Source organism: Alligator mississippiensis, chromosome 1 (assembly GCF_030867095.1).
Source record: "Alligator mississippiensis isolate rAllMis1 chromosome 1, rAllMis1, whole genome shotgun sequence".
Lineage (NCBI taxonomy): Eukaryota > Metazoa > Chordata > Crocodylia > Alligatoridae > Alligator > Alligator mississippiensis.
In genome coordinates, this window is record NC_081824.1 from 229563202 (window position 1) to 229588870 (window position 25669).

Sequence of the window (25669 nt, forward strand, 5' to 3'; positions counted from 1 at the left end):
AATTATTCTAGCCAGCTTTAGCATTTAGGACATTGACGCTGTGTTATATAATAATTACAGGTAATTAAATTATCTCAAGCTTGTTTTCCTGTCAAAATATGCTGGGTATCAAAAAATGACAACAAACTGTAAATTATTCTGGAAGACAAAGCCTGGCAGCTGAAAGATTTTGCTAGCACTAATTAGACACCAATTATACAATGGAAATAGAGAAACAATAAGCCCTATAATCATTTCTGAAAATGTGCATATATTTGCTAAAAGTCTTACCTCCCAGATTGATAAAGTTTTCTTTTAGCCATTGTGCGGCCTTTAAGCAGTCTTGATCATCATGGAGAATAAAGAGATTGGTAGGAACTTTGCCTGTATATCTTTGCTTACAGCTCTTTGTGACCTCTCTGTTAGTCAAGAGTTTACTGATATCTGCTCCAGTAGGACACGGGACCTGACATAAATAAATATAATGCATGTATAATTTGCAAAGTGTTAAAGAGATACTTTAGATAGAAATGGCATAAACTATGTGATTGTGGAAGAATGGCTAGACACGTCAGTCCAATTCTTCTTGGACAAAGGCTCAGTAATTAACGATCCATTGGTCAGAAAGAAGAGAGACCTCTGCTGGTATATGAATGTTCCCTATTTTCTTTTTCTTCTAGCAGGGCTGTCCAATTGGCAGTCCAGAGGCCAGACTCCCATCCAACCACCACTCTACCCATTGTACTTGCAGCACTGGCCAGGGTTCCCATGCTCCCCCTCCACCCCCCGGCATTTGGTTCCTGCCCCCCTTCCCAGGGGTGGGGCAGCCCAGCAGGATAGGGCTGGGCTGACAGTGTTGCACCTGTGGTGGGGGAGGCTGCTGTGCTGTACATGCTGTGTGCTCCACAAAGGAGGCAGCCAACCTGCCCATGCTGTTTGCTGCAGAAGAGCTGCCTGCTCAACTTGTGTGGCTGGGAGGTGGGTCAGGGTGCTGCATGCAAGGCAGCGGGAAGCAGGCTGCCTCTGGTGCAGAGCGGGCTGCCTATGCAGTGCATGTGGCTGGGATGGCATGGGCATAGGTGGGGAAGAGAACTGGGCTACAAGTGTGGCTGAGTGGTGGGCGGGGTGGGGGGGAGGGGAGGGGAAGAGTTCCTTCACAGTGTATGGCCCCTGGATCTTCAGCCCATGCTGAATGTGGATCCTGGATGCCCACCAGAGGTTGGACAGCCCCGCCTTATAGGATCTACAGAGGCATGCAGGCTTTTAGAAGCCCTGCAAGAATGAACAAGGTTTTGACATACATGCACATGCACATACACAATGCGTTCTGAAGAACTCATCAGACGTAGCACATACCATACACTTACCCCTTGTCTACAAGGTAGTTAGTAAAAACTGAAAAAATAAATAAAATCATAATTTCATGGACGCCTTCCCACCGCTGCATCATGTGTCCATAAACCCCTTGGGTGCATTGTGTGTCCAAGACCCTCCCATGGCTAAACTGTACACCTATGACTCTCCCACCACACTGCATGCCTGTGACTCTCACCCCTGCTACATCAAATGATCCAGGCTCACCCTCAACTCCCCCACACTGCTGCAGTGCCCTGCACCCTGGGGTGGGGGCATGAAGTGGCAGCCAGCGAAGGGAGGGGAAGCTTGGAGACTGGCTGCAATCAGAGGGATGCAGGGAACGGCAACTGGGCAGGAGCTCTGGGGATGCAATTTAACTCCTCACAGGCCACATGCAACCCAGAGGCTGCCAATTGGACAATCTTGGTTTATTACATTTTTTAAAATCCAAGACTGAAAGGTTTTCACCAAAACACACTACATAATCTATTTGTCATCATAACTTTTGTGGAAATTGTCTTCTAAAAAAAGCAACATTTGGGCAATTATAAAAAAAATGTGCTCAATTTTATGGTTACCAATTTTTTGAATGATCTGCAGTAACCCATACACAAAGCAGCACAGCCAGTTTCTATCAATGTAAGAAAAATAAGTGGTAACATGTTCCATGTGAGCCCTGAAATGGCAACTGAACTGCCCTTGGAGGCAAAAAAAAAAAAAAAAGGGCCCGATCAAAAATGGCATGGTAGCAAACAGAATATGCATTTTGCATTACCCTGTTCAAGGCAGGTGGAATCTGATGATCCAGAACCAGGCACTGACAAAAACTGGCTACAGGGAAAATTCACAGTTGATCAATGCTCATAACTCTTAGTAAGTGACCCTTTTAAGTGATGATATGTAGAAGCTCACTTCTAAATGTATGACAATATTAGCAGATCAGCAAAAAATATGAATAATGAAATAAATGCTTTCACTACAACTGTATAGCAGAAATACCTAAATGCATAGACGAAGGATCTCTATAATGATTTCTTTATTGCATAGCTTAAAGTTTTGCAAAAAAATTCCTAATACAAAAAGAACGCTTCTTTTATTTTACAGCAAAACTAAATGTTCTAAAATAGGAGAAAATCTGTCAAGAGACGAATTAAATATCTGTAATGATGCAAAACACCAAACATTGTATTAAAAATGTAACTCGATAATATTACTATTACAGTAACAAATTAAACCACGATTATAATCAGTATTTCTTTTTTGTTCAGTATGATTATATCGCATTGGTCAAGAACTGCCAGTGGAATGTCTTCACTGGCCACCTGGCCCTCTAAAAAATTTGACCTAGCTCCATGAAACACAGGTACGTGAATATATTCTGCCACTCTTATTCATAACGTGTAACCATTTTCCTCAGCCAGCAGACTTGCTGGCATCAATATGATTACTTGCCAAATAACATGGCCAGCAGGATTTAGCTCTATGGGCAGAGCCAGAGCCAAAGAAGGACTTAGGTGCGTTTCCAAGCCTGAAGTTGGGATCCAACCACAAGCCCCAGGTTCAACAATTACCCAAATATGGAAGTGGCTAAAAATGTTTGTAGATCAAGCCTAAGATTTCCTATGGTGTTCAAAGACTTAGGGCATCTATACATGTGCTCTGAGGTAGGGAGAGGGGTGTTTTAATTAGAGCGGGTCTGAGAGCTGCTGTAATTAAAGTGCCTGAAACATCATGTGTATTTAGCATCTTGTGCTTCAAAATGGCTGCAGGGTGCTGTAACTAAAGCTCATTCAACGAACTTTAGTTAAAGTGCCCCCACTGCCACTTTGAAATGTGGGGATGCTGAATACATGTGACACAGAGGCTGCTGAAGCATGCTAATTAGCACACATTGGAGCAGAGTTCCATCATGTGTGTAGGAGCCCTTAGTGCCTAATTCTGCAATCTTTACTCAGGCAAAATTCCCAGAGTATTCAAAGAGCTTCATCCTCAAAGGACTGTTTTAGAGTGACAGGACTGTAGTTGTTACCACATGGATAAAGACTTGCTGTGAAATAGTCTGCTCCTGCGCGAACCACTAAACATGTTCATCTTTAATCACTGTAAACATCAAACATTCATTTTTCACTATGCACGCAATCTTACCTGATATTGCTGCCCAGTACAGAGAACAAGGTGGTCATATGGCACTTTTTTCCCCTTGGAAACCACTACATGTTTGGCAGCTCGGTCTATGCCAGTCATTTTACCAACCACAACATTAACCCAGGAACAAAGTGACATCAGTGCATAATCTTTATCATTAAAACAGTGGCTGTGAAGAAAGAATATCTATAAGTGACATTTTAGCAGCAGACAGCAGGCATTAATTAGACATCTGGTGAGTTAGTTGAAGTCCCCTAGTGGTTCCAGTCTGTTCTCTTGCTGTGAGCTTACTAGAGTCTATAGTAAGAGAATATTCATTATAAAACACTCAGTTACAAATTGACAACTTTCTGCTAAAACCAAATAATTTCTCACAGCATTGGCTCATACTATAACAGAGTTTATAAGCCAGTCAGAAATGTATATTTTACTGTGCATCTAATTTTCAGTCTGATAAGCTGGTCAGATCTTTGCACCTCTAGAAGAAAATATTTTACTTATGTGCTAATTTTCTCTCTTCAGCTATCTCTACACAAAGCTATTTTGTTAAAAAATTCCTAATTTTGCTACCGTGAGTATTCAGTCCCACCAGTGGTAGCTATTGTGAGGACACTAATACAGTGAAGTTGCTAATGGTATTTTAACAACCGTGTCACATAGCTGTGCTATAAAAGTGTTTAAAGCTACAAAGACAGCTATGAAGGCTGTTTCCAGAATTGTAAGTAAAAGACAGAGATATCATCATATATGTTTTTTTGCTATCCCCCTCTGGATGACTTCTTCCAAAACAGAAAGGATGAAAAATATTACAACAATATTGAAACCTTCAGCACTCTGTAAGGCCCAACTCAAGGCACACCACTGACAGGAGGGAGGTAAAGGTTATCATACATGTTATCTAAGAGGAAGATTTTAACAGGTAATCCGTTTCTCAACAGTGGTTTCTATAGTAAGAGTGGAAATGTGATAACCCTTATTAAAAAAAAAAAAAGATAACTGATTAGCAATTCACTTCCAACCAAAAAAAGGGGAGAGGGGGAATTTTGAAAGCAACGAACACATATCAAAGACACTCAAGCTTATTTTTTCTATAAAATTCTGGACAATTTAATCACTTATTCCTATTACCTTTTTGCCTCACACATCTTTGATGGTAAGTAGCCTCAAATAATTCAGTTGTTTTTTTCAGATACTAGTATATTCTTGACTGCTCCCCTTTAAGTGATTTTTTAAAAATGTTATGCAAGGATTTAATAAAGAGCGATGGCCAAATTATATGGTATATGTTGAAAGTTTTGTTCAAACCTTTTGTCTTTCTAAGAGATTAGGTAAAATGTTAAAAAATGATTGAGATACTTAGGGCCAGGATGTTAAAAGTATTTAAACACCTCATGGTGCAGACAGAAATGTAAAGCAATTATTAAAAATACCTAAGCAGGTTAAGCAGTCAACTCTCAAGGTATTACCAAACAAATGTTGCTTCTTGCATATTCCTTGAGTCATGACAACTACAACAGTACAATACTACTGTTGATTTCAATGGCAGTCTCTGAATCTGACTTTGAGACGGGACTCTTCCACAAATACATGGATGAAATAATAAACAAGAAATAGTGAAGAAGAACACACCTTACAAAACACCAATTACCTGGACATTGAAAATTCCTATAATAAAAAAAAAGCATTACGAAGGGCAGGCTGGGATTTTCAAAAGCACCTTTGTGCTTTGGAGCACATATTCCAATGACAATCAGAGACCTGTGCTTTTAATTTAGGTGATTCTGAAAAATCCTAGCCAGGTTTCATTCTCAAGTATTAATTAATTATATTATTTATACTTGTTATTAATCTATTTTCATATGTTCATGACTAGCTATGATTAGATAGTTATAAATGACAGTTTTCTAGCAAGCCAAAGTTCAATGTCCAACTAAGTCTAACAGACTAATGTGGTTAAGGCTCAGTGTCAGCATTACCTCCAGCTGCCTTTGGCTCCGAGATGGAATGACCAGGTACATACCCACAGCTGGGTCAATGGGAGGTGTGGGGCAGGGACAATTCACAAATCCAAAACAATGTTTTAACTTGCATCTCTAAAATTCATAGCAACAGACCCTAACCACTCTGCCACTGCACCCCCGCCCCCCTCTAAAGCTTTCTTCAAAGAGATATTTTGTAACTGCCACTGAAAATACTGATTTACACTTGCCTTCCTTTTGAAACTATGTTGATAAATAAAAAACCTTTATCCAGTTACATTAACTCAGGTCACTTTCTGACAGGGAAAAAAAAGCAGGGACTCTTGAAGCAGCTGAGGTAGTTTTAAATTAGTGCACATCACAATATTTTCATACATTTGGTTTAAATGAGGCTTCTTGTTCAAGGTTCAGTGAGCAGACACTGAACTGTTATGTCATTTAAATAGATGGCCCCTCCAGGGCATGGCTACATACTGGGAGCCAAAGAAACTGTGGAAACAAATGGAGAGTCACAAAAGTTTTGCATATACTATAAAAAATGATAACAGATTTGTTCTCTACATATTCAAATTGAGGCTTACACTTTTTAGTTCAATCTAATTCTTAGTACAGTGCCTACTGTTATGGCATCCTGGTTCATTAGAAGGGTTTTTGGTTACTATGGTAATACAAATTAATAGTTAATCATCATAATTTTCAATGAGAAATAAATATCGTGAATCCAGAATTTTTATTTAGATATTGGTCCTGAGAAAACCACAAAAAGGGTCATTTTCACTTAAGATGTCCCTGTGAATGTAAAAGCAAGAAAAAAAGGAGATTGTGTCCAAAAACATTTGCAGAGAGCAAAATAAATTATACTTGAAGTCACCTTTTGCACATGCAGTGACCTTCCATAACTTTGCTGAGAACTATACATTTCCCTGAAACCATGAATAAGAGCTACCACTTTGCCAGGAACTGGATTCAGACAGTGGAACTTATTCCAACAAGAAGTATACATGATCAATAACATCACTGTGTTCAGAACTCCATGCAAAATTCACCTCTTTGACTTGGCTCTCCACAAACAATTTTGATGTCTACAGTCATGTGAAGCTATAAGCAGATAACTTAGAAGTGTGCTTGTTATTCCAAATCCAGGCTGAATTTCAAATTGTAATTTTTTTGAGTACCTTGCTTGCTTGCTTAAAAGCTTTCTTTCTTTCTTTCCTTCTTCTTTCTTTCCTTCCTTCCTCTCTTTTTCTCTCCCTCCTTCTTTCTCCTATTTCTTTCTTTTTCTGACTCATCCTTTCAGTTTACAATGCTGATGCTTGAAAATTTAGTTTCTATGAATATTTTTAACTGTGGGCCCTTTCCACATCTATCACTTTGACCTGAACAAACATGCTCCCTTTCACAGTCTGTCCACTTGGACGCTATTGGAGATGGGACACAAGAACAGGAGCACTTGTCTGGCAATTCCTATGTTGCAGTCAACTCATCATACTGAATATACAACATCACAGCATCTTTTGATCTCACAAGGGATCATGGTCTTGAGAGAAAATAAATGTTAAAAGGGAAGATTTTATTCAAACATACCTTTTAAATCAGCAATTGTAACAAGAGGAGGGCAGCACACTGCTCATAAAGTAAATCATCTGTTTAATTATTCTATCAAGTTAGACTAAGTTTGAAATTCTCTACAAGTTGAGCTTAGTTCTCTTGCATACTTAGAAAAAATGGCTGGAATATTTTTTAAATAAAAAGTTTCATTTTTAATTTTATAATTTTATCCAGATTTTTAGTCCCTCGTAATGACTTCCCTTTCTCTAAGTAAGCCCACAATTACTCACAGCAGAGCAAAATTCTGCATCAGTTTGAGACACTTGGCTGTGATAGCCTTCCTTGTGAAGCAGAAACTTCATAAGAAAGTAACTTGTCCATTGCTGCCTTCATACTAAGTCAAATCTTGATCTTAGTAAAGTCAATGGCAAAATTCCCATTGAGTTCAGTGCCGAGTAACTCACTATATATCTTATGGTTAGTTCTGTGAACTTACTAAATGCACAATCTTACATGTCTTGGCATGCCTCTCATGAATGTATAAAATAACAACTAAATGGGAGATCTCCTTTTTGGAAGAAACACAAACTATTGCCTTTTTAGAAATCAAAGAAAGCAGTGAATCTAGTGATATTGGTAGTATTACAATGTGCTGCAGTGCTGACTGTGAGACTCTAATAATACCTAACAACATCTGTTTAGCCAATAATACACAAATATTTAGGTTCAACTTATTTCAGAGATGAATACCAGCTGCAATGGGAACAGCTACAGCTACTTCTTTGCCAGCATCTTTTAGAGGCTGATCTGAAAAATAATATTCGAGATGAGGGATGCTCAATCCCTGGCTTGTGGGCCAGATCCAGCCTCTGGCATTGTGTCATTCAGCCCACAGGGCATGCCACAGGTCCAAAACTTTGGTAGCAGGGGAATAGTGGCATTGCTCCCCTGCTGCCAAACTACTGGACCTGTGAGGAGACCTGGGCGATACGGGGCCCAATCTCAGTATGCAGAGCTTGATCCTGGCACATGGGACTAGTGTGGGGCCCAATCCCAATGAGCAGGGGCCAGCCGAGGCCATGCAGGACCAACAGCTTGAGCACTAATGTTCTAGACTCAGTACAGGCTACTTGATACATCTATGTGTATATTACATAGAACTGTGCTTTGAAGTCACAAAACCATTCACAAATTTTATATTGTCTAAGCAAAAATATTTAGAAATCAAACCTGTTAATTAAAAATCTTCTGTACTTCAAGTCTGGTAGATTTTTTCCTGGAAGCCCATGAGTTGAAATCAAGGTCAGATTGTTAAACTTCAGGTGTGGACTAAAGAAAGAAAATTAAAATGCAATATGGAAATCAGCATCAACTTATTATAATTCAGTTTGGTATCACAGTAACTTGATTTTGTTTGAATATACTGTTTAATCAAGCTTTTTAAGTACAACTGGGTTTCTCAATCCATTCCCGAAAAACTGAAGTCCCACTCTGATGAGCACTGGCTGAATACATGTATCTAGTATTTTCATTAATAATTTGCTCCTACCAACTACCATCCGATAACATGCGACAAGAGTACTCCCAGCCCCACTGATGGGATGGAAGAAATAAAGATATGCCTTTGCCAGGGCTTCTGATCATTCTGTTTCCAAAGGAAGAAAGCTGACCACTGAAGTATCAGGGGCTTGAGAGAACCTTGTAGCTACTGTTAATCCCGTCACATCTTGCAAGAGACCCACTGGAACCAAGAAGATATGTCAAGGGAACAGCAGAGTTTTCAATACCATGTCCAGCATGGTTCCAGAAAGTAATTAATTTAAATGGACCAGTATCTAGGTACCAAGGATTCTGCCATTTTCTCAATAGCATGTGTTATTGGCTACATAAAAGGGAGAATTCGACCCACTGTGGTTTGATTAACAAAGAGGGCTACGTAATACATTAAACTAAACTAGATCTGACATTTAAAAACAAATAAATATTATGAATGATTAAGCCTTATAATCTTCAAGGCTTTGTGTAACTTCAGTACAGATAGGTACAAGAACTAGCAAGGAAACTGCATGCTTTTTATCTACTAATGTTAATTTGTTATTCATACATTTTAAAAAATATATTCAAACAAAGTTAAAGGTCAAACTTAAACCTAGGAATTTCAAGGTTATGGCTGCCATTCGATACATGCATATTAATAGTTTAATTCTGGATTATGGATCATCTACTGTAAATCTCCATGCACACTCAGGGCACAATGTAATAAATAATCTTAATGTGCATATATTTAGACAGATTATGGGTCTGATTCTCATTTACACAAACGCAATTTTACATAGCACTTCTTAAAGTGAGTGTAAATAGAATTTACTCTCACTTTAAGATCCCTTTACACGAGCAGAATGATATACAGTGGCCTTGGTATAAACAGGCCCATCTTCATGTTAAAACATACCATATATAATCTGAGCTCATTTTCAGCTGTTACTTTGGCAGTGGTGTCAATAAATATAATTAACTAAAGGGGATGGATACCTCACAGTTACTTTATATATGATTATCAGGAAAACACCCGTAATAGCATACCATAAACACAAATCTTTCCAGGTAGAACTATGTCCTGTTTCCTAGGTCACTTTCCTTTTGATAGGAAGCATTTTAGAGCACATATTATGTCTTCCTATATGCTGTACAGGGCCAAACCCAATGAATGCTCCAAACTTAGGTGTGGCTGTAATATACATTTTAAATCTCATTAAAAACAATAACTATGTTTAAGAAAAACCCTTAAGGATACCAAGTCAAGCACTCAAATGTTAAGAAATATCAGATGTCACTCTGTCTATGCAAATGCGAAGCATACAATTAGTGACCAATTGAGAAATCTAGTTGAAATGACTTGCCTAGGCATCAAACCACGAGACCATCTTTTCTTTCCCTGCAATACTGAACTCATTCACTACATACCTTTAAACTACTGCCACATATATAGAGGTCATACTTATTACACACACCTGGGATTCACTTCCAGAATATTACACTTCTTACACACGCAGTGAGGCAAGGGTTTTGTAAAAAAATTACCAAGTGGTCATGTTATTAAAGGTTGTTTTATAATATGGACGCACAAGACATTGTTTCCTAACTTCTTCGTGTTAGAAACTTAAGCTAAAACAACCTGAAACATTGCATTTCTCAAGAAAAAGGGAAAAAAATCCCTTTGTTATCAGCAAGTTTTATTCCTTCAGATCTAGAGCATGGGCAGGCAATTATTTCAGGCGGAGGCCTGCTTACAGAGTTTTGGCAAGCTGTCGAAAGCCACATGGATAGCTCCATCCCTTGACAGGTGTCTGGCCTCCCTAATCGTCATCTCCCCAGAATCTGCCCCTTTCTATCCCCAGCTCCTGCCCTACTTCCACCATACCACTTAACCTCCCCACCACAGCTTGGCTCCTGACCCCCTTCTTTCTGCTTTTATCTTCTCCCCACATCTGTGCCTGTGAACCTCTTGACATCTTCTCAGATGCTCTCTCAGCTTTCAGCCAGCACTTCCAACTCCTGGCCCCTGATAAATCCTTCCTTTTTGTTCCTTCCTGTCTGCTTTTCTCCCAAACTGGTTCCAGTACAGTTTCTCCTTATTCTTCACCTTTCTGCCATCTTTCTCCTTGTTGCCTGAGTGCTGGGAGTGAGGGTAGATCTTGAGCAAACAGAAGAGACATTCTTACTGATCTCATGTGTACAATGAGATTTTTCAAAGACTCATGACTTGAGATAGTTTGGGTGTTTTTTCACAGGAACAGCATGAATGCATGAAAGTGCTAGAGCTTTAAAAAAATTAATGTCTAAAACATGTTTACATAATACATATAACTCCCTAATCTTGTTCTAGGAAAGTGATGGACTATTTCTGTGGAAACTTTCCAGAAAAGTTCAGCCGTAGGCAAACTTCTGGCAGAGAAAAAGTTCACATTGAACAGTTAGTCTGACAAAGATAAAAGCAAAATGAAACCTGATTCCTATAGTGGGAAGTGTTGAGCAATCCTAACTGTCGACACTGTTATCAGTCCCACCTCTAATAAGAATATTTGTACATGGAAAATACTTACAAATAGTAGTTGACATATTCACACACTTTTAAAACTTCATATTCTTTGACATTTTAATTCTTTTTTTAAATACAAAGGTGGAAATTGTAGAGGAGTGACCCTTACTTCAATATCAGATAACTGGTTGAAAGGTTAATTAAACAACACAATGAAGAACAGGATATGATAGGGGTAAAGCAGCTAAGATTTTGCAAGGAAACTTTTGCCTCTTGAATCTTGAATACTTTGAGCTTTCTGCTACAATCAGCAAAAAGCTGATAACTAAGAATGATCTGAAGTTATTTTAGTTGAGGTTTTGACTAGGGGTGGGTGTGCCAAGTGGGACTTATTTGATTTGGATTTGACCCAAATCAGGGACAGTGATTCAGTTCGTTGATTTGGATCGCTGTCCCTGATTCAATTTGGCTGAATCTGAAGATTCGATGCTGATTCAGAGAATCAACAATTCAGACACAGACTCAGCTTTAAAAGTTTCCTCTACATACCTTGAGGTAACAGGCATGGCTTGTGAATGCTGTGATGCTGGGGTGCATGGAGTGCCCCACAGGAGTGCAGGGGGGTCCCTCTACATGCTTGGCAGTGAACTCGGAAGTGGACTGGAAGTACTTCCAGGTCACTTACGGGTCTGCCAGGGAGCGTGCGGGGGACCCCGCTGTGCTCTCCCTGGCTCGGTGATTGGCCACATGGGGACCTCAGGTCCCTCCCCCCCAGCAGACCCAGGAGGCATCAGTCGCTGAGCCAGGGAGGGCACAGGGGGGCAGGGGGAGCCCTACGCCCCCCCCGGCAGACCCAGAAGTGGGCCGGAAGTGCTTCTGGTCCACTTATGGGTCTGCTGCCAAGCACGCAGGGGAGCCCCCCTTGCCTCTGTGGGACGCTCCATCCACCCCAGCACTCATGAGCCCTTGCTACCAAGAGGTATGTAGAAAAAACATTAGCTCAAAGTAAACCATCACCATCTACATATGCAATACTATTAGGCCACAATAAACTAATTAACACTGCCATAAGATAGTACTGTCCCAGATAATTAACTGCAATTAAACATACATGTAAAAGCTGACCGTGGGCATAAATTGTACCTGGTCAGCCCAACCAGCAGGCGGGCCAGACTTCTGCCCGCCACCTAGTCATATGGCTCCACACTTTCAGCACCCTTGTGCCCCACCCAGCCCTTCCGCCACCCAATGCCACCACTCAGAGCCTGGGACTGACCCCCTGTGCCTTCAGCCCTGTTATAAACTGCTCTGCCCCAGCTCAAATTGCTGCTGTCCCAGGCGCATGTGTAGATGCTGTGCCCAGGAGTAGTTTACTCCAGCTCAAACTTATTTGGAGTTTGTTGCTTTGAATTAACTAAGTGTAGATGCACCACTGATCTCAAAAAGGAGGTGAACAATAAAGTGTCAAATTTAGCAGAAGACTAAAAAACATTTAAGTTAGCCAACACAAATCACAGCAAATAGGAACTTCCCAGGGTTACATCAAAGTTAAATGAAATGGCAGCAGTATAGCATATTAAATTCAGTATTAACAAATATAATGCAATGAACCCTGGAAGAGGGGGCACGCAATCTCCATTCACCTTATTGGATTATAATTTCACAATTCCATAGTTACTCAAAAAAATCCTTGAGTGGTAGAGTGGTTAAGATGACTTGCCATGGCTCTGAAGGCTTGAGTTCAAGCCCTAGACTCATACCTTCACTATGCCTTCAGATGACCTGGAGTCAAAGTCAGCTGCACACTGTCAGACACATCACTCTGACTCTAGAAACTGGTATGCCTTTACCACATTAGCCTCTTAGCCAGTATTCTTGGGAGGACTTTTACCCTTGGCTTTGATCACAGGGAGGCATTACATTAAAAATGCAACAGTTTAAAAAAAATATGAAAAGACTTTTTACATAACACAGAACCACGTTACTCATTACACTTAGATATGCAGCACCACAGAATTAGAAATGTATTAGACATATTTATGGATAATTAAATTGTCTTTTGTTAGAGACAGTTTGTTTTTAAAAACATGTCAGCTTCTGTGCTGCCTTGTGCATACAGGCATATGCACCAAAATAAAAGAGGTGTAAAGTGGTTTAAATGCGACCAGATATACACTTGTGCAAATGATTGTTGCTCTGCATCTTAAGTAGAGAAACCTGCTCAATATTTGTTAGCAGAGATATAAAGCCTCATCTTGCCAGTATCAGCCAGAAGGTAAGTGAAATGATCTAAAGAGAAACTTTCACCATGGGGAGGCTGTTCCATGATTGTTTCTTGCACCTTTCTCTGATGTGTCTGGTACTGCCCATTATCAAAGAAATGATCAGACCAGACTGAGTCAATATAGCACCTCCTAGTAATAATGTGAACAATTTGACTTTAAACAGAAATCTGGTTTTAAGTTATAGGGGCATAAAGCATGAAAATTCACTAAACACGTTTGCCTTATTTGTACTTCCATAATAGACATATACCCCCTTTTTTTTTTTTTAAATCTAATTTTACGTATTTAAAAGTGAATAGTCCAAGTTCTCTCTAGCAGCCAAGTTATAAACCCCATGGGAGTTTAAAATGAAATGTAGTTGCCAAGGGTCATATTTTTTATGGGTATTTAGATGCACAAAGATGGATGTAGATAGATGTTTGTGAAAATGTCCCTAGGTACCTAAATGTTTTTTAAAAGTGACTAATGAGCTTAAATTGCATTTTCAAAACTACTTAAAACAAAAGGCACGGTGTGCCTTAAGGTAGTACCTTAAATTCAAATATAGACCTCTAAATATAAAAGAGTGTGAAAAAGGAATGGAAACAGCAGGTGCTCAGCATCCATGAAAAGCAGACTCTTAAACAGAGATTTATGCATAAGCATCACCTTTGAAATACACTGCTAGCCATCATCATACTTTCTACCAATATAACTTGTTCTTCATACAGCGTTATTTCTGAGCTAACAAAAGAATGGGTTATATGTGATGGCTTTGGATTCCTCTCTGTTGTCTAAAAGCAAGCTCCTAACAACAGAAGAACAATAAAAGGTACTGGAAAACAGGTTCTACCTATTAGAAGATGGAATGGCTTATATGGTTTTAATGTATATAAACAATGCCCAAGATGAAGTGCTGTAAAAGCAGAGGTCACCATTTTGTGGAAAAAGTCTTCAAGTTAAGAGCTCGAACCAGTGAAACATTAAACAAATGCACCTGCATTTTAGAAGCAAATAATTCCAGCAGGGATTCATGTTGCTGTGGATACAAAAGGGAAGAACGGCTCAAAGATACTTGTAAAGTAGGGAGGGATTAGAGTATCTAGGGAAATAAGTAAGAGGTATTGGGTTTCATTGCACGGTTCTGGAGGACAGCTACAAAAGGAGGTCTAAACATCCTTGTCCTTGAAATAAAAGAGGGTCACATTGTCAATTTATTGTGAGCAAAATAAAAGAAACAAGTAAAAAAAAGTTTTAGTATATTATTTATATGCATCTCAACAAGACCTATTTGCAAATCTGCTAGACTGTTCCTTATTAGGTTTTGCTGATTTTTTTGTTTTGGCTTAGCAGAAACTGTCTGAGCAAGTAATTTAATTAACTGCTTTCATTAAACCTCTCATTTGAACAAATAAATAGCCGAGTAACCTTTTACCAAAAAGTAAAGTGCAGTGAGTTAGACATCATTAATCCATTAATTTATTTGAACCTAAATATTGCACACTTTTGCAGCTTTCCTAGTAGTTTATAATGCAAATGACAAAATAGAACTATACATTCTCTGAATAACAAGAAAGATTACCCATGGGCTTTTAAAGCCTAATATTTAAATAATTTAACATTAATATTTGGTATTATATACTGTGGAAAGCCAAAGGTACAATTCCATTGTACAATTAATTTGTTACAGCAAAGTGGGTCTAAATATGAGAGCTCTAGAGTTCTCAAAACTGTAACAAATACCAATTTTGAGTGCTATTCAGAACTTGAGCTATCTAAGAAATGATTTTCCCCACCATGTAAAACTTGGAAATTAAAAAAAAAAAGCAAACGAAAAAATCAACCCTGTTCTGCAACAGGGGAAAAAACTGTGACCTTCAGGTTTTTCATGAAAAAAGGAGAGAGAGAAAGAGAGTACACAAGCAAGCAGAGAGAGAACTGGGCTGATATGTAGGACCGACATTACTTGATTTAAGACCATGGATGTGAACATAGATCTCCTACCATCCTGGCGAGTCACCTCAGTACCGGGCTACTAAGTCAGTCTCTCTCTTGCTGACCCAATGAATATTTAATTGTCTGTATAAAAGTAAAACGTTTCTTACAGGGGAAGGAAATACCTATTGCCTGGTGCTATGCAAGAATGAGTTCAAGTCCCTGGCCTGGATCAGGCAGAGCATAAGCTTAAACCCAGGTCTCCCAGATCTCAGAGTGTCCTCAATAAGGATTATTCTGAGGTGGTGTTTGTTTTCTCTGGCATATAGATGTGTAAGGGAGTTTGTCTAAATTATTTATAGCCAAAATTTTACTAGACTCTATAAGCTCTTCAGCGGGCAGTATTTGGCTCACCCTCCAAAGACCCCTTCTCCATCTGCGTTCACCAGGAAGAGTAACAGCAGAGATCAAAGTGGTTCCAGTAGTCAGCTGCTTCATAAGCCTTTTCCAGGGATGCCACTTCAGATGAAATCCAGACCTATCTTAAGTCAGTCAGAGTTTTCCCACTGGCTTTAATAGTACCAAGACTTTACCCCTTTTCTTTCCCAGGTCTCAGTCTAAAAGCACTAAACCAAGATGGGCCACAGCAACAACGAAACATAGCTTCTTTGGCCAGGTGGCTAAAGATGGTCATAGAATATCAAAATCACAGAAAAGTAGGACTGGAAGGGACTTCAGGAGGTCATCAAGTCTAACCCCTTGCTCAAGGCAGAATCAAACCTTCTGGTCAAAAGTCAGAATATCTATTCCACATAGAATTTAAAAATATATTTCCAGTTCAAATGAGAAAGGAACCAACATTTCAAAATCTCCTACAACATGAATATGTATTTTCAAAACATTTATTTCAGGTTGACTGGTGCATTTAATTAAAAGAGTAGTTTTGTTCTTTTTTGCCCATAACAATGTTTTCAAGAAAGTTGAAAATTTTCATTCCTAAAAAAGACATTTGGTCTTTACAAAATGCATTGTTTTGTTTTGTTTTCCCATAATATGATTTTTATCAACCTCAACATGTTCATGTGAAACATTTTCTGGCAGAAAAATATGCCATCACAAATTTCCAGCCAGCTCTGCTTTTGATATTTTCCTGTATCTCTGGCAAAGGCTGCAACCCAAAGAAAAGGAGCAGTGAAGCAGCTTACACCCTCAGCCTTCCTAACCAGCCACCATCTCTTTTAACATCTTACCAGGAATTCTTCCACAAAGCTAAGTGATTTGCACTCTGACCTTTAACTGACTTCCTTCGAGCATGGTGCAAGGTTTATTTCGCCTCTGGCCTGAAGCTTTTATTTTGCTGAATGCCAGGTGAGTGACAGCATGAACCTCTCCCTGTAAATGTTCTTCTCACTCCTCAGGTTGTATACAGGAATATAGAACTGGGAGGAATCGCTGAGTCCTGGAGTCCAGTATCCTACTATCACAGGCACCACACATTATATAAATCCCCTTCATAAATTTATCAAGCTTCATCTTTGAAACAATTAAGAGTTATTTCTTCCCCATCCCCAACTTATGCTGGAAAGCTGTTCAGCACTTCACAGCCTGGAGGGTTAGGCATCTTCTGTTATCAAGCCTACATTTATTGAGGGCTAGTTTATACCTATTGGTTTTTGTGCCACCACCATCCTCTAACTTAAATAGCAATTATCTGCTTTGTGTAGCAGGCTTTATCCCCACTAAGCTTAGTCTGAACATTTGTAGCTCCTTCTTTCTTCCTGATGCCCCTGGAACTATTGCATTTGCAGCAAATTCATTTTGATCCATAAATTTTTTCCTGTTTCCTTCTTCTAAGTAACTTCTGGTTTTCTGCTTGGACTCGAGCTAATGTAGCTTTTCTTCTTTCTCATGGTCTCTCCTCTTAATTATCAAAAGCCATGGTGGTTCTCTCCCTCTCCTGTCACATTCTCTTCCTTTCTCCTCCTTTATTTTGTCTATCTCTTGGCCCCTCTGATCTGAGGAGCCTATACACATGCTTGGAGGCTGCTCCAACGCACTGTAATTACAGCATGCCAGAGCAGATTCAATTAATCGAGTAGCACACTCCAGCCAGCCTCCACGTCTTGTGTATCATCAGTGTCTCCACACTTCAAAATGGTGGCGAGGGTGCTTTAACTAAAGCTTATTCGATGAACTTTAGATAAAGTGCCCCTGCTGCCATTTTGAAGTACGGGGACCCTGATGCACAAGACGCTGTATGTGCTTTAATGAGAGCAGCTCTCGGACCCACTCTAATTAAAGTGACCCTCCCCTCCAAGCATGTGTAAAAACGGCCTGTTCTCTTTTAACTTTAATGCTTGGCTTTCTCTCTCCACTCCTACCCATATCTCAATTTAAATTTAAATTCCATGATGCTGACTGTACTGACTCTCTTGCTTTTCACATATTTTCATAGACTTCATAGACATTAGGGCTGGAAGGGACCTCCCAAGATCATCGGGTCCAGCCCCTGCCCAAAGGGCAGGCAGTCAGCAGGGGTCAAATGATCCCAGCAAGATAAGCATCCAACTGTTTCTTAAAGGAATCCAGAGTAGGTGCCTGCACCACCTCTGCTGGGAGTCTATTCCAGGCCCTGGGGACTCAGACAGTAAAGAAGCTTTTCCTTATGTCCAGGCTAAAACGGTCTTCCAAGAGTTTGTGACCATTGGACCTAGTCTTCCCAAGGGGTGCCCTGATGAACAGAAGTTCTCCCAGTTCCCAGTGCACACCCCTTATACACTTATAGGCTGCCACCAAGTCATCCCTGAGCCTATGCTTTTCCAGACTGAAGAGTCCCATGTCTCTCAGCCTCTTCTCATAAGGCCTGATCTCTTGTTATCTAATCATTCATGTGGCTCTCTTCTGGACTCTCTCCAGCTTCTCCACATCCTTTCTGAATTGCAGAGCCCAGAACTGGACACAGTATTCCAGCTGTGGTCTCACCAAGGCCAAATAAAGTGGGAGGATGACTTCCTGGGTCTTGTTTGAAATGCATCGGAAGATGCAGGCCAGAGTTTTGTTTGCTTTGCTGACTGCAGCATCGCATTGGCAGCTCATGTTCATCTTGTGGTCAATCATGACCCCCAAGTCTCTTTCAGATGCAGCGTTAACTAGCGTAACACTGCCAAGCCTATAAGTGTGGTATAGGTCCTTTCTCCCAAAGTGGAGCACCTTGCTTTTCTCAGTGTTGAATGCCATTAGGTTTTGATCCACCCACCTTGTAAACCTGTCAAGGTCAGCCTGGATTCCCAGCCTAGCCTCTGGGGTAGATGCACTTTCCCACACTTTGGTGTCATCAGCAAACTTAGCCAGTCTGCTTATAACACCCGAGCCCAGATCATTTATAAACACACTGAAGAGTACAGGTCCGAGAACAGAGCCCTAGGGGATGCCACTGGTTACAGTGCACCAAGCTGATTTGGTTCCATCAACTATCACTCTCTGGGTCCCCAGTTCCCCAGCCAGCAGATCATGAAATTGTCTAGGCTTTTACTTTGTTTCCTTACTGGCTCTGGCCCACCCTGGCTATCTTGGTTCCTCTCTTACCTTAGTCTTTACCAGATACCTGTCCACTACCATCATCACCTGCTCTCGTTGAACAACTCACCTTCCCTTGTTGTTCACACTGTAATTGTTTTCACACTCACCCATGGAGCTACCTCAAAGTTCTTTATAGCTCTCAGTTCCATCTCTCCTCTCCACACCTGTGTCAACTCCATGATCTCACATTTGGACTCTGCTTTCTCTTTGATATCTTATTCCTTCACACCACTAGCAGCTCTGACCATCATCTTTGGCTCTTTCCTGGAACTCATTTAATTCCATTTGCCATTTGTCTCTGTTGTTTCCAATGCTTACTTCTAAACCCTGACTGATTCTTGTTCTTTCCATACTCAACTCTTCTCCCCTTAGGTTCTCTCTTCAAGCTGTCCTCTCAACAGTTATCCTTTATTCATCATCCTTCCAATATTCGTAAATGGTATTTGTATTGTTTCTTCTTGCATACCAATAAAACACCCAAGGCCTAGGGATAGATAAAAGCAAAAACCACAAAGACAGCAAAAATTAAGGGTAAACCAACAGATAAGTTTCTCCAGCCAAATTAGAAAGGAGTCTGGAATGACAGCACCTTCTCATCCACAGTTTTCTCTCTATAGAAATTTCACTGTATGTTCAGCTAAGAGCTCGCTTATACTCCTGGACAGGGGAGCAAAGGGACACAAGTTGCTCCTTACTGTCTTAGAAAGTTTTTTGAATTGTTGCTCCATGTGAAGGATGGGGAAGTGCAATTGGTGTGAGGTTCCAAATCCCTGTACTGTGTAGGTGTATGTCATGGGTAGGAGGTGTGTGCAGCCTTGCCTCTGTTCCCAGACACTTTCAGCACAGCTGAAGTGAAGCAGGAGGGAAATAAGCTATGCCAGTTACAGAGCTGACATGGCCTACTGCTCCTGTGAGCAAGGCAAAAGCAGGGACCACATTATGACTCATTCAGCCACAATTCAGATGCTGGTCTCCTAGGACAGCATAGCTACAAACTAGCCCTGAACACTAATGAGCATGAATGGGACATGAATAAAGTTTAAACTGGAAATTCAAAGGCTTCAAACCATCAGAAGCATGAGGTTCAAGAGCAGCCTTCCCACAGAGGTCTTGAACATAAAAACAAAACAAAAACCTAACCAGTTTTAGGATGGAGCTTGATCAGTTTATGGCAGGGGTTCTTATGACACATCATGATCTGCCTACTGCAGCAGGGGGCAGCACTTGATGACCCAAGAAGACCCCTTCCAGTTCTTACTCAGAGTTTGTGACTTCATCCATAACAACTGAAAGGAGGACAACACTCTGTGAGCCCATGAGACAGAAAAAGACACCTTTAGAAAGTACTAGACTTAGCTCAGGCATGCCTTATAATGTGCACAGTGGAACAGTCAGGTAGCCATGCAACCTCCTTGTACGGGCCGACTGGGGGCGAGCCGGGGCCCATCTTTGCGCACGCGGGCTGTGGCCAGCAGCCCGGGCACACGGGGCCGGAGAAGACCGCGGCAAGCTAGAATTGATTACGGACGTGTAATGGTTGATTAAAAGATTGTTTACTTACACCAAAAGATGGTAGTGGTGTAGGCTGGATAGCTTTCCAGGCACAGCTCCGCTTGAATCCCCGTTGGAGGATTACGACAAGTCAGCTCTTTTCCCCGGAGTTGTCGAGGCTCTGTGGATTCAGTTCCCCTGGAGTTGTTGAGACTCCGTGGGTTCGGTTCCCTCCGGAGTGGCTGAATCTCCGTGGGTTCGTACGGCACTAATCTTCCCTGGAGTTATTAAAGCTCCGAGGGCTTGGTTCGGTTCCCTCTACCACGGAGTTGTTAAGGCTCCGAGGATCCGGCTTGGGTTTATAGGATAGGGATACATCTAGGATTGCGCTCGGCGATGGGAAGAGGCCAAAGGCTATTTAGACCTCTGTTGCCTGCTTAAGAGAGGCGTGTTGGGTCCGTAAGGGTCCACATCGCTTAGAGATCTTCACACAGCGCGAAGTCTCCTCCTCCTGGCGAGTTCTCTCTCTCTCCAGTTTTCCTCTCTCTCCGGCTTGGGCAGAAACCACCCAAGCCTTTTGTACGGCTAGCAAGCCAATAGCTAGCCGCCACGTGTGCCTTTACTCAGAGTTGGCCAATAACGTGGCGCAAACTCCCATACAAATGGCGGGAACGCCTTTGCACCGTGCATCTCTGAGATGCAAAAGAAATGCACCATGCAAAGAAGCTGTAAATTTGGCGGGAAATTCCCCATCGCACCGGAGTTCTCTCCCGCAACAGAGAACTCCGCTGTGCAAGGAAGCTGTAATTTTAGCGGGAACATAATTTAGCGTTGCCGAAGCGCACACAAACAAAAACTCACAACTTTGGGTTGTGACACTCCTTAGCTGCATGCTTGACAAGGTTAAGAGTTCACCAGTACACAGCATGTTTTTCAAAAGTTTAGGACCTGATCAATGCTCATCTTCTTCCCAAAATATAAAGGACTTCCCTTTATCGTGGATGTACTTCCTTGCCAGATTTTTAGCTCTGTTTTCCCAGCTGTTTCAGTATCAGTTGAAAATATTGCAAGGTTTATTTTTATTTTTTTTAAAATCCCACTGAGCTGTGTTTGTGTAAAGTTACAGGAGTGATGCTATCTGATCTTGAGTTATCTGTGCCTGGCCTTCCAACCCTTGTGGTAGATGACCTTGGGAGTGGTATCCTGAGTTGATTAAATCTAATCAGCTGGCAGAGTTGAAATCTCTGGTAAGGGAAAGCTTACATTGCTTATTTGCCAAAAACACTATTAGTAAGCAAAGAGTAGCTGCATGTTAAAAAAATACAACTGGAGTGTATAAGATTTCATTTCTGCTACTTCTCCATTTCTCCAGTGTGAATTTGGCAAGAAAGTGGCTCATGAACTTTTAGGCTAGGAACAAAAGTTGCTCACAAACCGGTTTCAGTGTTCAGAAACTGGTTTAAACTTATAATAGAACAGAAGCTCAGTGCATATAAACCAGTTTCAAAATGGCTGAAACTGGTTTAAGATGAACCTGGTTGAATGTAGTATCAGACTTAACTGATTTGAGTCACACTGGTTTATGAAAGTTCTGTCCCAGACCCCTTCTTGGTTCAAGTTAAATCACAGTTCCCTTGCATCCCAGCATGTTTTGCAGCCCTGGGCTGGGCTGTGCTGTCTGCTCCACAGAGCAGGGCTGGCCTGCTGGAGCAGTGAGGGGTGACTGACATGGGGGAGGAGGAGGGCAAGCCTGGCTGGGGATGAAGCCCAGTCTATGATGGGGGGGGGGCAGGACAGGGCGGGATGGGGACTTCCCACCCCCCCAGGCAAACCCTGGGGCCAGGGAGGGGGGCTAAACACCCCTTCTCCTGCTCAAACTTACTGCTGGTTACAACTGTGGACTACAAATCCCAGAGGTACCTGGAAGCAGAAAGAGGAAGTGATAAGCAACTCTGCAGAGTCCTGCTGCTGTAATTCTGGACTGCAAATCCCAGAGACCTCATCGCAGCAGGAAGAGAAAGTGAACACACAGCCAGAGAGCCGTGCTCTAGCACCCCCTGGCTTCTAGCTTGAGCCACTACAGGCATGTGGCTGTATTTCCTGAATGGAAGGTAAATGTCTGTTCACTGCTGTTTCAATTTAATCTGTGCAGCTTAGACTAACATGCAAAAACTGAATCAATTCAGCCTCAGGCTTTTTGACTGTCTGTACCTAGCCTTACTGAGTAACATCCAGTGGAAATTCTAGCTTGTTAACATGGCATTTTTAATATAGTATCCCATTTCCTTCTGCCAGAATTCTGTTTTAGAAACCCAGTTTTATCTGAATCCTTCTCTACGTTATCACCGAACATTAATATTAATATTTTTAAATATTTGCCTGTTAGATATTACTGGGCACAAATACTGCATATATTGCTCTTAAATGAGAAAACTAGCCTGGGCCAATCCAAAGCCCACTGAAGTCAACAGAAAGACATCTGTTGATTTCAATGGGCTTCAGATTGCTGGCTTTTGCTGAAGATTTGGGGCCATATGTGCATGATAAGAACATACAGAAGGAGAACACTCCACACCAAAACTGAATATTCTTTGCAGTGCCATCACAGTGCCATATTCTCCTGCCAAAAGACTGGCAGCTGCATAGGATGGGAGACAGGACTGCTTGAGGATCCAGAGCTGAAACTAGGTCATGATGGGGACTTCAATCTCAGAAAGTCCACAAGAAACAACTGCCCTTTTGGGCTTCCTAACACTCTCAAACACTAACAGCATGGGTGGCTCAGCTGTCTTGCTGACACTGGCACCCTGGAGGTAGAGGAGCTTTGTGACAGAGTAGCAATAAGGCATCTAATATCTACCTAGTGACTAAGGGATTCAGCCAAATACAAGAGGCCATTCTCCAAATCCTCCCTCTTTTACAGGCCATACCCTCAATTTTACATGGAAATGAAGTCACAGCTGGTTGGTATAGTGGTGCTACTATGAGAACGTGCTGCACTGGGTGTGTCTATACTGCAGACTGTAGTGGAGTGTACAGATAAATGAATTACCTCCCAGCAAGCTAGTGTAGATACTAGAAGCAACAGAGCTGTGGTTATGTGGTGCTCTATATAAGCTCATTTAAATCTGCTGAGACAATGAGGTATCCCTACACTGTAGTGCAGTGCGCCATACAGGCACACACTCACTGCCATTTCTTATGTACTTCCAAAATCTCATTTCAATATAAATTGCACCCTTTCTTCTCCTCTTCCTGCTGAAGACACATGAGATACTAATGATAATTACACTTAGCAATGCAAAAAAGTCATCTCCAAAATGGCAAAACAACCAGACAAATATTTCATATACCAATTTCTGTTTGCTCTACAAAATGTACATATTAATGTTAAAAGTATATACAGGTGACCCTTGCCATTTGTGGAGGATATGTTCTCGTATCCCCTGCGAATGGCAAAATCTGCGAATAAGGCACTGTGTTCGTGAACACAGTGCCCCCGGTGGCTGGCGGGGGGGCGCATGGCTTTGGCGGGAGCGCAGCGGTGGGAGCCCAGTGGCAGCTAGCGTGGAGCTCCCGAGGAGCTCCTGTAAGTGTATAAAGTGTATTTAAAATGCGGGTTTGGCATTCGTGAATGCCAAACCCACGAATAGTGAGGGTTTCCTGTATAAGCAGGAATCAAACCCCAGGGGGGCAGAACTACAGCATAACCAGGCAGCTAACTCCTCCACTGCAATCTTCAAATTCTGGTACACTTCAAAACCAACCAGGAGGCAGCTGATAGCTTACTTGAAAGATCTCGACAGTTACAGCTCTGCAGAACCTATGGATAACAAATCTCTTTTCCTACATCATCTTTTGTTAAGAAAACTTATACTTGGAAAAATAATGATGAGTAGAACTGAAAAGCAAAGTTTCCAATGTCACTTTAACAAATAAATGGATAACATAAATGGATTGTGGTGACCTGGGATGCTTGTTTATTTACTCTCAATTGCAGTCAGATTCCCATAACATTCTAAGGTTCTCTATACATACAAAGCTCTACAATGAAATGTCCATGCTACTAACCATGCTTCATCATTCAACATTTTTAAAATATCAAGTGTTGATCTAACAGACTTATTTGGGTTTTGGGACAAGTCCTTTGTGTGGTAAAATATTTTTTGCTCTGAATTAAATTTAAAAAAAATAAATAGGAACATCTACAGATATTTACAAAGCATGAAAGAATATGGTACAATATTTGCACATTGTCCTTGAAATGGCAAAGGCTTAAAATTGATATAAACTGGTTTTAAAGCTGAAGGAGAACCTAAATAAGCTGCATCATTACAAAGTAATAACATATCTATGCTAATTAAGTATTATTTTTCGCAGGAGAATGCAAAGCAATTGCTAGTATGGATAATCTTGATTCTATCTTCCCCTATAGGTTATGCCTAGTATCCGTCACTGACAGTATTCATTGTGACACTGATTTAACAACAAGGCAAGATATGACCTATCCTATTTATCTCTGTCACAACTTGATCTCTATTCACTAGAAATGATGGAAGGCAACAATGTCTGAATGATGCAGGCCTGGTGACACTGAACACATGGTAGACTACAACATTATTTTGAATTTGCCTTGGTATGAAAGAAAAAGCAGTCAAAAGGAAGCACATGTATATCAATTCATGTGGCAAAGATAGATAGTATAAAACAATAAAGATCACTAAACCATTCATTACATGTTAGCTCTGTGATCAGCAAGTAAGCACTAACTATTTAATTAGTCAACTAATTAGTGACAGGCAACATGGAAGGCTTCAGATGTTCTCAGACAAATGTAAAGATAAAAAGCCTAATTAAACAGCAAGCATTATGCTAGCTATTGCCAAACAGGACAGATGTGCAGGATATTGTGTAATACTGTGCTGCCAGATAACAGGAGTTGTAGTTGTTCTGTCACAAATATGGCTTTAAAAGCCCCTACTATTTCTAAGCTGTTCTTAGATACTTTAAATTTAAAAAGGGAGAAACTGACCTCTGGACAGAAACTTGGAGATTTAGCACATTAATGAGCCTGTCTAATTTCATTTTAAGCACATGATTCAGTGCCTAGTTAAAGCACATGTTAAGCCTAAACCCCTTTTAAAGTGCAAAAATAATTCCAGTGTCTTTAAACGCAAAGAGGAATATGTTTTATTCTGGGTCATTATGTTACATTTTGTGATCTCAGCCACCTTTCATTTATTGTTATTTGTATAGTACATTTATGTATATTTTCAGGGCCCCAGAGAAGTCATTGTTTACCCCAGAGGTTGGATTAAGGACATTTTCAAAATCATGGATTAAAAGGGACTTTC

The 25669-nt window shown here is 40.9% G+C and overlaps 1 protein-coding gene across 2 annotated transcripts in view; it reads right to left on the minus strand.

Moving 5' to 3' along the window:
• CFAP61 (cilia and flagella associated protein 61) overlaps positions 1–25669 on the minus strand; it is a 241240-nt gene that overhangs the window by 87848 nt on the left and 127723 nt on the right. For both annotated transcript variants that reach the window (XM_019491015.1, XM_019491016.1), the window contains 3 exons: positions 8238–8336; positions 3481–3649; positions 271–445 (listed from right to left, as the gene is read on the minus strand). In XM_019491015.1, the coding sequence (XP_019346560.1) occupies positions 271–445; positions 3481–3649; positions 8238–8336 (443 nt within the window). The remainder of the gene's footprint in view (positions 1–270; positions 446–3480; positions 3650–8237; positions 8337–25669) is intronic.